Source organism: Marmota monax, unplaced genomic scaffold, assembly GCF_021218885.2.
Source record: "Marmota monax isolate L192 unplaced genomic scaffold, Marmota_monax_Labrador192_F-V1.1 WCK01_AAM20220418_F8-fsc00106, whole genome shotgun sequence".
Lineage (NCBI taxonomy): Eukaryota > Metazoa > Chordata > Mammalia > Rodentia > Sciuridae > Marmota > Marmota monax.
In genome coordinates, this window is record NW_026695218.1 from 6,787,832 (window position 1) to 6,801,487 (window position 13,656).

Here is a 13,656-nt window from a genome sequence, read left to right on the forward strand (position 1 = left end):
GTGAATGGAGGGAAGGGAGGAGGGGCCAAGGAGGATGGAGTTTACCTGGCCCAGTAAAGCTGAGGCGGGAGAAGACCAGCTGTAAGTACCTTGTTGCTGAGCCAGAGACCTGAGCTATTGCCTGTGATGAGAGAGCCCAGGCTGAATGGCACAGTCCCCAGACTCCTAGCAGGTGTGGAATAGGACCTGGGTGGACCTCAGAGAGGCCCAGGTGTGCTGGTGAGAGATGCTGTAGCCTGAAGGGAACAGGAGAGGGGTGCCAGGCCTCCTAAGGTGAGGAGCCTGTGCTGGTCGAGATCCTGCTGACCCCACAGGTTTGTTTCCCAGTCTTCAGGAAGGTGAATGGACTTGGGCCCTCTGCTTGTTACACCTCAGTACTTTGCCCTTGAGTTTTCTGATTGTGCAAGGTTTATGACTCAGTAAATGAGGTGGCCACCCAGATGTGCTACCCACAGGTGGACAGGCCCCAGACAGTCTCCCCTGGACGTCCATGGAAGCTGAGGGCTGAGGCTGCCCTGAACACTCTTGGCTCTGGGGAAGCAGGTGAGTGGACTGGGGTGTAAGGTTGGGGGTCTGTCTCAGTGTAGAAATGGAGTCTCACAACTTTTGGAGTCTCAAGGCTTCACTTGGCCCTTTGTCTTCTTAGCAGCCTAATCCTTAGCATTGGGGAAAGGAGGCTTCACTGAATCTTCTGCTTTGGAAACAGGAATCCTGTAGGATTTGGAACTTTGGTAGGGCCCAAAGGCCTGGGGACAAGAGTAATGATTGTTAAAGGGTGTCATCTGCATTTACCAACCAGTTTAAAGAGCCCTAAAAGGGAAATAGGCTGAAGAGGAAGGAAGTGTATATATCAGTACATTATATTCACCAGGGTGTTTACGTTCAAAACAAACCTAGAGGGGCAATGTTATTAAACCCTAATATGTAGGTGAAGACACAGACTAAGAGCAATTAAATACATACCCAAGATGTACAGCTAGAAATCAAGGAAACAGGGTTACAGTCAGATGTTTTTGATCCTAAACCTCCTCCCACTGATGGTGGCTTGCTTTTCTTATGGCCACAGTAAAGACTTGAGCTCTCTCCTATGTTTTGTGGAGGCCGGGGACACTCACATGGCTTCCTCTCTTTCCTACAGGGCTGCAGAGAAGGTGTGCATGAAGGTTTAGCTGTCACTTGCGAAAACTGCAGATACAGAACTCTCCCCATGGCACCTCATCACATCCGCAAATACCAGGAGACTGACCACAAAAGGGTCCTGGACTTGTACTCCCAAGGAATGGTCGAGCACATCCCCGCCACTTTCCGCCACATACTGAAGTTGCCACAAACAATCCTGGTCTTATTTGGGGTGCCCGTCGCCCTACTCCTGGTCTCTGGCTCTTGGCTCCTGGCTCTTGGATCTAATTTCACCCTCCTTGTTTTTCTGTGGCTGCTGGCCAGACACCCTTGGAAGAAGTATGTGGTCATGTATTTGCAGACAGACCTTGCTGACATCACCAAATCCTACCTGAGCGCCCATGGTTCCTGCTTCTGGGTGGCTAAGTCTGGGGGCCAGGTGGCAGGCATAGTGGGTGCTCTGCCAGTGGAGGACGCCCCCCCAGGGAGGAAGCAACTGCAGCTGTTTCACCTCTCTGTGGCCTTGGAGCACCGAGGTGAAGGACTAGGGAAAGCCCTGGTCATGACTGTCCTCCAGTTTGCGAGGGCTCAGGGCTACAGTGAGGTTGTCCTTGAAACTAGCATAGTACAGCCGGCGGCTCTGACCCTCTACCAACGCATGGGCTTCCAGAAGACAGGAGAGTACTTTGTTGACAAAATCTCTAGACTACTGGGCATTTCTACAATTCAATTTAAATACTGTCTCCCATCTGCTCAGGAAGGAGGCCCGTGAGCTATTGTTTTGTGTATCAGGCAGGATCTGATTGACAATCCTATAGTACAAGCAAACCCTGGCATTTTGGTGTAACAATTGATGCAATCTCATTGCTTAGTGCACATCTGATTCCAGCATGTTTGATGGCGAGTTGTGGATATGGGGGCTTCTATTCCATTCATTGGTTCATTGGTGTAGACCATTTGTATAGGTAAAAGGTCAAGAGGATAATGTGCTCACAGGTTGCTTGAGTTTGTGAGCCAGTAGTTTCTCCTGGTCTGTGCTGGGCAGCTCTCTGGGTCTCAGGATACCTATGGAAATGTCCTGTTTAGACTGCAGTACCAGTGACACTGTACATCATCATATCCCAGCAGGCCAGCTCAGGCAGGGTTCAATGTCACTGAAGAGCAGCCAATGCAAAATGAGAGAGGAACAAAGACTTCTCCATGTCCTCATGGGGGTCACTTGTGGACACATTCCAGACTCCGGGGAGAAATAGAGCTGGCTCAGAAGTGGAGGAGCTATAGAGTCCAGACCAGAGGGGCACGATGTGGCTCTATGGGAAGAATTGGGCAGCAATGCACTCACTGTAGTTCCCTGTCCCTGCAGGTGGGTGGGAAGGTGGCTGTGGGTGGAGGGGGATGTTCCATGGGGAGACCTGGGTATGATGCACCCTCCTGGTGCTGCCAGGGCCCATACCATGGGCAAGGTTCACTTGGGGAGGTCGGGGATGGAGCCCTCCTGTGGGTCCTGGAGGAGGACATGGACAGGTGAGTGTCCCAAAATTATCCTGGATTAGCACCCAGCCTAGTCCCAGACTCTGTCCCCAGGTGTTCACAAACTCCAGATTTGAGCCTCAGGAAAGATTCTCCCCTGTAGAAGGGAGAGTGGGACATGAGTCAGTGTTGATATTCACAGGACTGTCAACCTTTCCCAGCTGCTTGAGCTGGTCTCTGGCGTGTTCCTGAGGGCCTGCAGCCACATACTTGGTCTCCCTCATCAAGAGGCAGAGCTCCTGACCAGAGAGTCCACATGATACTGATCCATAAACTTCAGCCCCTTAGGCAGTGTTAAGGGGTCTTTCTCACTTCTCTGCATTGGGACACCTGGGCCACAGCCTGGGCAGTTTTGGGATTCAGCCTTGGCCTACACTCACTTCACCTACACAGAAAACCTTAACCACGCTCATGGGCTTTGTCCAAACTCAGAGACAAGTTGTCTAGGACCAAAGGGGTTCTGAGACCCCTCCCATCATTTAGTAATCAACAATGAACTAGGAGCACTGACTCTTCAAATGAAGATATTTCAGAAATGACACAGCTTTAAAGGTCTCAACCTTTTGGTATCACTTGAGGATTTGAAAATACACCCCCAAATTTGGCTCAGCCAAAGCAGCACCTTCACTAGGAAAGAAAAACCTTGTCAGAAGGAGGCTGGACACAGCTTCCTGAAACCATCACCCTGAACTTCAGCCTACAGGAGGGCAGGATAGTGAGGCTGACCTCAGACTCAAGTGCAGACCTTCTGCCCCTTCTCTGCCCCATGTGGGCATCCTCTCCCTTGCAATGATCGCTCTGCCCCTGCCTCCCAGCACCTGTCTTCTTCTCCATGTCACCAGCAACCCAGGCCAGAAAGGACTTGTCTCCTCTCCAGAGGCAGGGCAGCCTGGTTAGCCAGCATCTTCCCAGCCACGACTTTGTGGCAGGTCCTGAGTCCTGGGAGGATTTCTACTGTAGAACTGAGACCTCGGGTTGCCCTTGGATTGTGACTGTAGCCTCCCACTCTGGGGCACCGAGGCTCAGGGCTGGACCTAAGAGACGAAAGGACAGACACTAAAATCTGTTCTCTATGTACAGCATTGTGAAGATCCTTTATGTCACTGACTTGTGTAATGAAAGAGAGTCATAAGGGTGAATTTCATGCTCTCCAGATACTATCCCCACAACCAAACCACTCTCCCAGGTAAAGACCCTTACATCTTTATGGTGGATGCTGTTGGAATAGTTCAAGCCCTGGAAAGGATGGGTGTCTGTGAAGAAAGAGAAAGTACCTGAGAAAGTGAAGTCGGTGCTTATGGACCGAATGTGTGGCACCGCATGGGAAAGAGGTGACAGAGGCCACCATGTCCAGATCTGTCACTGAGCTGTGGCCTCCATGAAGTCAGGGCAACTGCATGGAGATCAAGGGCCAATTTGGCTCATTAACTAAGAATATATATTTGCTTCTGAAAACCAATAAAACTACATGACACACATCATGTCACTTTTTCAGAAATCAATGAGCAATTCATGGAGGTCTCCAACTTATAACAGATCTTTGAATTCTTCCTCACTCGTTCCACATCAGCCCTCATCACCACTCTTCACCTCTCACTCCTGCCTATCCCATACCCAGCACGACCAAAGATAGTGCAGAGTGGGCTCAGATCAGAATATTGGGACTTCTCTTCTTCACAGGTTGCATATGCACAGTGTTCCAGGTGGACCTTCAACTCCTGCTTCTTGCAGGGCACCCAGCTTGGTGCCTGTGTTTCTAGGTAGTGGTCACAGTGACGTGACCCCTCAGCCCCTGGGCTCATAGTGTCCCTGCATCTGCATTGATATGCTGGTTCCTTGGGTTCATGGGGTCCTCCCATTCTATCAGGGACCCATATCATTGACTTTTGTGATGATGCTACTGTGAGGAAGAGGGACCCTTAACAGGTGAGGGAGGCCTAGTGGAGACCTCAGGGTCTGGGATGGTGTCCTCAGTGGTTGATGTGGAACGCCAGCCTCTTTCTTCTTAACCTCCTTCTTTCTCTCCATCCGGGAGCAGTATTCTCCACCATCACCTCCCTGCCATTGCCCTCCTGCTCCTCTATGAGAGAACTAAAAGTAATGAGTCCAACCAAGCATGGAATGGAACCTCTAGAACTGAGCCCAAATATGCCTTTTCTCTATGTAAATTAATGTCTCAGGTGTTCTGTTTCAGTGATGGAAGCTGAAAACGCACTGGCAGAGCTGGGCCCTAAGCCATCCTCTTTCCTCTGGTGGTGAGCAAGGATACCTACAGCTTCCATCTTAGCTGGGGGAGATCTGCCATGGATGAGGTCAAGCTTAGGAGGGAGCTGATGCTTCACACACAGTAGCAGAAAAGTCAAGAGGTCGATGCATCTTCAGGTCACCTGAGACACTGAGGCCACATAGTTTTATTGAAGACACAGAAACCACCACACATATGAAGAGACAGAGGACAGGGACAGTGCCTAAGCCTCCTCACCTTGACTTGGTTTTCTGACTGGTTGATATTTACTGACTCTCAATAGGACCATTCCCCTCTCTTCCCCCTTCAGAATCCCAGTTCACGTTTTGCTGACATTCAAGTGTTGATGGATCAGGTTTAAGTCTGTAACTGTTCTGAGAAGCATGTGGTCAACAGCCACACACTTCTCAGAATCAAAGGTGAATAACGTTCATCTTGAGTTCTGACTGTGTGTCAGACATCTGGAAACTCAGCAGCCTCCAGTAGGGACCCTCAACTATAGCTGCTGGTCCTCCACAGCTTGCATCTCTATGAGGACACTGCAGGCAGCACCTACAGGGATTTTCTGATCTTTCCATATCTGGCCTCTCCCTAGCATCCTCCTAGATCTTTTCTCCACAATCCTGCCCGTCATATTTCATCCTTCTCCCTGTTCATTCCTATTTGAGTCAATCTATTTTCCTCCATATCTGCCCTCTAGGGTCCAGGTCTCACTGTCTTGTTCACCTCATGGAACTCAAGCCACCAGTACATTTCCTGGGCCTCTGTGGGCCCAGAAGGCTCCTTAATATACACCAATCAAGGTTCCCTCTTCAAGCCATGCAGATAATGGGAAGAAGGGAAAACAATGCCTTTGAGCAAGTGAGAAATGAATGCCTCTCCTTGGCCAGACCCAGTTCTGAGCCAGGGCTCTGGACTTGGCAATGCCTGTAGGCTTGGTTTAGTTCTCATGAGCCCTTCTTGGCCAGGTGCTCTTGTGAGCCACCTGCAAACCTCTATCTGGGAGACCTTCTTTACCTCAGAGGCTGCATTTGATCTGGGTTGTCCGCTACTTCATACCTGTCTCCCCTGATATGTTCTCCACATACAGCCGCAGAGAAAAACACACCCTCTCTCTCTCTCTCTCTCTCTCTCTCTCTCTCTCTCTCTCTCTCTCTCTCTCTCCCTCCCCCCACTCTCTCACACACACACTAACACAGATCATCTCATTCCCAAACTACAATCCTATCTCTGGTCTTCCCTCCTCCTGCAGTACAGTCTGTGCTACATAACAAGGCTGTGGACCCTGCATGGCTAAGCCCATGCTGCCCTCAGCCACTCCCTCCCTGGGCAATCATGTATGTCTTCTTTGCCCTAAAGCTGTGCCTTTGTTCTGTTTTAGTGTTGACAATCCTCTGTTAATTCAGGTTGAGATGCTCCTTTTTCTCTCTGGGGAGGCCATCATCTCTTTGGGTCTCTGACCAAGTGTGTGCCTGGGATGAAATCCTCTCTCCCAGCAGTCCATGAGTCTGCCTCCTCCTCCTAGCCAGTCATCCCTGCGGGGGCATCTAGCCATCTCCCAGACACCTAATGCTCCTGGGAAACTCCTGGGATCTAAGACCCCTCCTCAGCCACATCCATGCTCATCTGGAATATCCATTAGTCCTGGATCCAAAATAAAAATGAGTGAAACAGGGGCTTGGATCGTGGCTCAGTGGTAGCACACTGGCCTAGCATGTGTGAGGCACTGGTTTTGATTCTCAGATATATATATATATATATATATATATATATATATACACACACACACACATACATATATATATGAATAAAATGAGTGAAATACTACTAGTCAATGCCGGCTTCTACCCTCACACTGGTAAGGAATCGATGAAAGAGGAAGAAAGCTAGGGACTTGACTGGTCTGCGAGGCAGAGATTGAGCTCCCGTGCAGTGGAGCTCTATATCATTAGGAGGAAACATCTCTTCGAAAGAGGTCCTAATGTTCCATGGAGAAGGATTTTGTTTTTTCTGACTTGCACCTCTCTGTCTTAGTTTGGCACTTCACAGCTGAAATATGCAGGAAGTCTGCTGGCTCCAACCCCGAGCAACCACCAGAGCACCCAGCATCCCCCTAGTTGGGAGCCTGTCACCTGGATGTGACGCACTGTTGACTACTGGAAAGGGACAGCTATAGAGTAGAAGCTGCAGCAAAAGCTTTGCTGAGTGAATGGAGGGAAGGGAGGAGGGGCCAAGGAGGATGGAGTTTACCTGGCCCAGTAAAGCTGAGGCGGGAGAAGACCAGCTGTAAGTACCTTGTTGCTGAGCCAGAGACCTGAGCTATTGCCTGTGATGAGAGAGCCCTGGCTGAATGGCACAGTCCCCAGACTCCTAGCAGGTGTGGAATAGGACCTGGGTGGACCTCAGAGAGGTCCAGATGTGCTGGTGGGAGATGCTGTAGCCTGAAGGGAACAGGAGAGGGGTGCCAGGCCTCCTAAGGTGAGGAGCCTGTGCTGGTCGAGATCCTGCTGACCCCACAGGTTTGTTTCCCAGTCTTCAGGAAGGTGAATGGACTTGGGCCCTCTGCTTGTTACACCTCAGTACTTTGCCCTTGAGTTTTCTGATTGTGCAAGGTTTATGACTCAGTAAATGAGGTGGCCACCCAGATGTGCTACCCACAGGTGGGCAGGTCCCAGATAGTCTCTCCTGGACGTCCGTTGGAGGCTGAGGGTTGAGGCTGCCCTGGATGCTCTCAGTTCCTGGGAAGTAGATGAGTGGACTGGGGTGTAAGGTTGGAGGTCTCAGTGTGGAAATGGACTCTCACAACTTTTGAAGCATCTCAAGGCTTCACTTGGCCCTTTGTCTTCTTAGCAGCCTAATCCTTAGCATTGGGGAAAGGAGGCTTCACTGAAACTTCTGCTTTGGAAACAGGAATCCTATAATATGTGGACCTTTGGTAGAGCCCAAAGGCCTGGGGACAAGAGTAATGATTGTTAAAGGGTGTTCTTTGCATTTACCAATCATTTTAAAGAGCCCTAATAGGGAAACGAGGCTGAAGAGGAAGAGACTATACATATCAGTACATTTTATTTACCAGGGTGTTAACTTTCAAAACAATCCTAGAAGGGCCATGTTATTAAACCCTAATATGTAGGTGAAGACACAGACTAAGAGCAGTTATGTGACATACCCAAGACACACAGTTAGAAATGGGGGAAATCGGGGTTCTAATCAGGTGTTTTTGATCCTACACCTGTTCCCAGTGCTGATGGCCTGCTTCTTTTTTTGGCCAGAGTAAAGACACACACTTGAGTTGGAAGGGATATGGAGGGAAAGGCACATTCATATGTTGCTGGAGGGACTGCAAATTGATGGAACCAATCTGGAAAGCAGTATGGAGATTCCTTAGAAAACTTGGAATGAAACCACCATTTGACCCAATTATCCCACTCCTGGATCTATATGCAAAGGACTTAAAATCAGCCTACTTTAGTGACTCTGCCACATCAATGTTTATAGCAGCTCAATTCACAATAGCTAAACTGTTGTACCAACCTAAATGCCCTTCAGTAGATTAATGGATAAAGAAACTGTGAGATATATATATATATATATATATATATATATATATATATATGATGGAATATTACTCAGCATTAAAAGAGAATGAAATTATGGTCTTTGATGTAAAATGATGGAGTTGGAGAATATCATGCTAAGCAAAGTAAGCCAGTCCCTCAACACCAAAGCCTGAATGTTCTTTATGATAAGTGGATGCTGATCCATAGTAGAGGGGGTGCATGGGAACAATGGAGGAAATCTGATAGGGTGAATAGGAATGAGGAGGGAGAGGTGATATGGGGGGAAAGAAAGAAGGTGGAATGCAATGGACATCATGATCCTAGGGACATGTATGACTGCACATATGGTGCGAAGCTACATCATGTACAACCAGAGGAAGAAGAAATTGTGCTACATTTGTGTAGAATGAATCAAAATGCATTCTGATGTCATATATAATAATTAGAATAACTAAATTTAATTACAAAAATAGACACACACTTGAGCTGTCTCCTAAGTTCTGGGGATGCCGGGGACACTCACATCATTTTTTTTCTCCTCCAGAGCTGCAGGGAAGGCGTGTATGAAGACTAAGCTATCACTTGTGAAAACTGCAGACACATAGTCTCCCCATGGCACCTCATCACATCCACAAATACCAGGAGAGTGATCGCAAAAGGGTCCTGGACTTGTTCTCCCAAGGAATGGTCGAGCATGTACCTGCCACCTTCCACCATGAGCTTAAGTTACCACAAACACTCCTGGTATTACTTGGGGTGCCCGTCACCCTACTCCTAGTCTTTAGGTCATGGCTCCTGGCTCTTGTATCCAATGTCACCCTCCTTGTTATCCTATGGTTGCTGGCCAGAGAGCTTTGGAGGTAGTACATGGTCATGTGTTTGCAGACAGATCTTGCTGACATCACCAAATCCTACTTGAGGGCCCGTAGTTCCTGCTTCTGGGTGGCTGAGTCTGGGGGCAGGTGGCAGGCATAGTGGGTGCTCTGCCAGTGGAGGACGCCCCCCAGGGAGGAAGCAACTGCAGCTGTTTCACCTCTCTGTGGCCTTGGAGCACCGAGGTGAAGGACTAGGGAAAGCCCTGGTCATGACTGTCCTCCAGTTTGCGAGAGCTCAGGGCTACAGTGAGGTTGTCCTTGATACTAGCATGGTACAGCAGGATGCTCTGACTCTCTACCTGCGCATGGGCTTCCAGAAGACAGGAGAATACTTCTTTAGCAAGACCTTTAGACTACTGGGCATTTCTATGATTCAATTAAAATATTGCCTCCCATCTGCTCAGGAAGTAAGCCCATGAGCTATTGTCTCCTGTATCAATCAGGTTCTAATTGACAATCCTGTAGCACAAGCAAACCCTGGCATATTGCTTGAACAAATGATGAAAACTCATTGCTGGTGCACATCTGAGTCCTGCATGTTTGATGGCAAGGTGTGGATATGGGAGCTTCTTTCCATTCAGTGCTTCTAGGTGGCAGTGATTCATGTGGTTCCTATAGATTCACCATAGTAATGTTGCATTAATAAAAGGCCAAACAATAATACACACACACACACACACACATTACTTATAAGTCTATGGGCCAGTCGTTGTTCCTGGTCTCTGCTGGGCAGCTCTCTAGGTCTCATGATACCTATGGAGATGTTCTTGATTGATTGCAGTGCCCCAAACATGTATGTAATTTTGTCCCAGCGGGCCAGCTCAGGCAGGGTTCAAAGTCACTGAAGAGCAGCCAACAATGTAAAGGAGAAAGGAACAAAGACTTCTCCATGTCCTCACAGGGCTCACTTGTGGACACATCCCAGACTCTGGGGAGAAATGGAGCTGGCTCAGAAATGGAGGAGCTGCAGAGTCCAGAGCAGAGGGGCACAATGTGGCTCTATGGGAAGAATTGGGCAGCAATGCACTCACTGTAGTTCCCTGTCCCTGCAGAGGGGTGGGGAGGTGGCTGTGGATGGAGGGGGATGTTTCCCTCCTGGTGCTGCCAGGGCCCAATCCAATGGGCCAGGCTCACTGAGGGGACATCGTGGGTAGAGCCCTCCTGTGGGTTTTGGAGAAGGACATGGACAGATGAGTGTCCCCAAATTATCCTGGAATAGCACTCAGCCTGGTCCCAGACTCTGTCCCAGGTGTTCACAAACTCCAGATTTGAGCCTCAGGAAACATACCTCCGGTAGAAGGGAGAGTTGGGACATGAGCCAGTGCTGATGTTCACAGGATTGTCATGCTTTCCCAGCTGCTTGAGCTGTGACTCTGGCATGTTCCTGGGGTCCTGGAGTCACATACTTCTCACTTAAAGTGGTCCCTCAAGGCAGGCCCTGTGTGACAGGGAGGAGGCCCTGCAGGCTTTCCCTGCTCTGGTGCCATCAGCTCTCCTTGCCCAACGAGGTCAGTTCCTAAAGGAGCAGTTCCCAGTGGCAGAGGACTGGGAAACAAAAGGAGAGGTCCTCAGTGGTCCCTGTGCTTTGATAGTTCTTTCAATAGCAGGGAAACTCTGGACTCATCCCAGGCAGAGATGGTCACACCCTGCTGGGGCTTAAAGGCCAGAGGGACAGGAGGCCAAGGAAGGTGCCAGGATTAAAGTCCTGTGATGATAAGGAGATGGAGGAGTCCAGGGTATTGGGGAAGGCCGTCCCAACAATGTGGAGGCTTCCCTAGGGGCTGAGAGACCCAGAGCCTAGAGTCAGCTTGCCTTCCTCTTTCCCTGCCCCTGACCTCAGTTCCCAAAAGCCAGCTGCTCTAGTTAGCTCCAAAAGGAGCTCTCATTCTGCTAGAGGTCTTTGAGCACAATATTCCCTTGGCCTGGAACATTCTTAACCCTTCACACACCCATAGCTCTGTTTGCTCAGTACCGCTGCTTTCAAGTAATGGACAGGGTTGACTGCCTTGGAAAGGTAATTCTGACCAGGGAGGAAGCCCTTTACCTTTTGCGTTCTGGCCCTCCTTGCTCCTAAAGGTGGCATCCCCTAACCAGCTTCCCTGTTTCCTGGATGCCTGTTGAAAACAAGAGTAGACAAAAGTCCCTCACGTCCTCAGAACCGGTGTTTGTGCCTTGGAGAGGCTTTTCATGGTCAGGATTGGGCTGAGGGGAATAGGGAGATAGAGCAGAGCCTCAGACTGTAGCACTCTACAAGATAATCAGGAAACACTGCCACAAGGCCTGAGAGAAATCTGCAAATCCAAAAGAGGTTGTGCAGTCAGCTTAGGGTGTGGCTAGCATTATGGAGAAGGGACAATGGGAAGCAATGGCTGCTGGAGCATAAGGACCCTCTTGGACTGATGGGAATGTTTTGAGATTTGATAAAGATGGCAGTGGTAGAAAATCACGAATGTTAACAAATCTTGGAAACTTTTACACTCTTACATGGCTTAATTTTATTAGATTTCATCCAAAATAGTAAAAGAGTTTGGATGAGTCAAGACTCTCAAGAGGCAGATAACAGTTAGAGGGAGCAATGATGTTAAGGGGTTTTCTTAGGGAGAGAGTTGCTGTTGTGCTTAGTGTCAGTGGGTTCTGCCACTTTGACCCCAGATTCACATGTTAGGCAAAGGAGTCAGAGAGGTGAAGACAGACTAGATGTGGAACTAGGATTTGACCCCTAGTCTGTTTGACTCCAAAATCTGTACTTCCATCCATAGGCAGCCTTAGCTTTACAGCCAATCTGGTTGTGGGGAACCCAAAGAATACACATTACAGCCTACCTGTGGGACAAAACATTGCAACTCCAAATAGGAATTCTGGGAAAGGCCTTTGCAAGGGAAGAAGGGATTTTGAACATGAAACTTAGTAGTTTTTCACTCTAAATTTGTCTCTGGGTTGGATCCTCAGTATCATAAAAAGAAAATAAATAAAATAAAGGTATTGTATCCATCGAAAAATAAGAATACTTTTTAAAAATGAACCCCACTATTATGTGTAACTATAATCCACTAAAAACACTTTAAAAAAAGATTCCGAGGAAATGAGTGTTATACTAGATAACTCCCAGTGCTGGGTTGTTCCCTTGCCCTGTTCCCTTACATAGGCTTCATTGACAGCCACTCACTGCCACAAGCAAGATCTTGATCATAACAGTTTGCATCTAGGCCACACACATGCCCCTTACTGATTCACGCTGACATGACCTGCAGCAAATGCCCACTTGGGAATGCCCACACTACTAATAGCTGCCCTGCCTTCACCCCAAAACTGTACCTGTCATCCCCCTGTCTCCATCAACTAGCTGAGAAAAAAAATGTCTCCACATGGCACCAGGGGAGCAAGGTCAGCCAAGGTCTGAGCAGACATGCTGTTTGTGCCACTTTGGGGGCCTTTGGAAGCTCCCAATCCTATAATTTGGTGGTGGGGGTCCCTTGGATTTTGGCTTTAACCTCCCACCCAGAGCACTGAAGCTAAGGGTTGGACTGAAAGGAGCAAAGAAGGACAAACACTGCAATCTGTTCTCTTTACACAGAATGTGAATGTGCTTAATGTCTCTGAACTGGGAATCTAAAAATGCTGACAATGGCAAATTGAGCACTCCCTACATTCTACACTTATCAGAAGCGGAACTGATTTTCACAGCTTAATGACCCCCACATCTTACTGTGGATGCTGTTGTCATAATCTAAGCTGCCAACTCTAAATGACCATGCATATAGGGAGACTGGGAACATGGACAGTCCCTAAACCTCTTGTCTTCCACTTTGACTTAGGTTTCTGACTGGTTGATATCACAGACTCTCACTAGAAGCACTCACTGCACCCTGGAATCTTCTGCTCTGCTCTACTGAGTCTTAAACTTTGGCTTAGCATATAAGTACTTAAAGTCTAAGTGTTTAAAGGTACTGAAAAGAATGTAACCAGGAGCGATGTAATCATTGTCCCCATGGAAATTGTTCACCTCCAGTTCTGATCACAAGTCAAACACCTGGAAAATCGACAGCTTCCATTGGGGGCCCTTGGTTCCAGCTGAGAGCCCCAGCACCTACTTTTCCATGTGGATGTGGCAGGCAACACCCACAGGCAACTACTGATCATTTTCTATGTCTGCCTACTGCCTAGTGTCCTCTTAGACCCTCTTGCTATAATCCTGGTGGTCATTTATCACCCCTTCCTCCTGCTCATCCCAATTTGAATCACTCTGTGTCCTGCCATTTCTGTGCCCCCCCCCCAAAAAAATGTACTTCCAAGTGGCCCAGGTCTCACTGTCTTGTTCACATCAATG

General features: G+C 48.5%; 1 protein-coding gene and 1 pseudogene across 1 annotated transcript; both read left to right on the forward strand.

The window, feature by feature from the left end:
* LOC124084905 (probable N-acetyltransferase CML1) lies at nucleotides 1-2,002 on the forward strand. The gene is made up of 2 exons (XM_046432355.2): nucleotides 1-543; nucleotides 1,139-2,002. Exon 2 carries the CDS (start codon nucleotides 1,208-1,210, stop codon nucleotides 1,889-1,891), a length of 684 nt encoding a protein of 227 aa, XP_046288311.1. The 5' UTR covers nucleotides 1-543; nucleotides 1,139-1,207; the 3' UTR covers nucleotides 1,892-2,002.
* Nucleotides 2,003-9,066: 7,064 nt separating this feature from the next.
* Nucleotides 9,067-9,858, forward strand: LOC124084906 (probable N-acetyltransferase CML1; annotated as a pseudogene).
* Nucleotides 9,859-13,656: the final 3,798 nt, after the last annotated feature.

What these genes read in the sequence shown, in the direction of transcription:
- LOC124084905 (XM_046432355.2), top strand. Translation starts at nt 1,208, where the DNA reads ATGGCACCTCATCACATCCGCAAATACCAGGAGACTGACCACAAAAGG.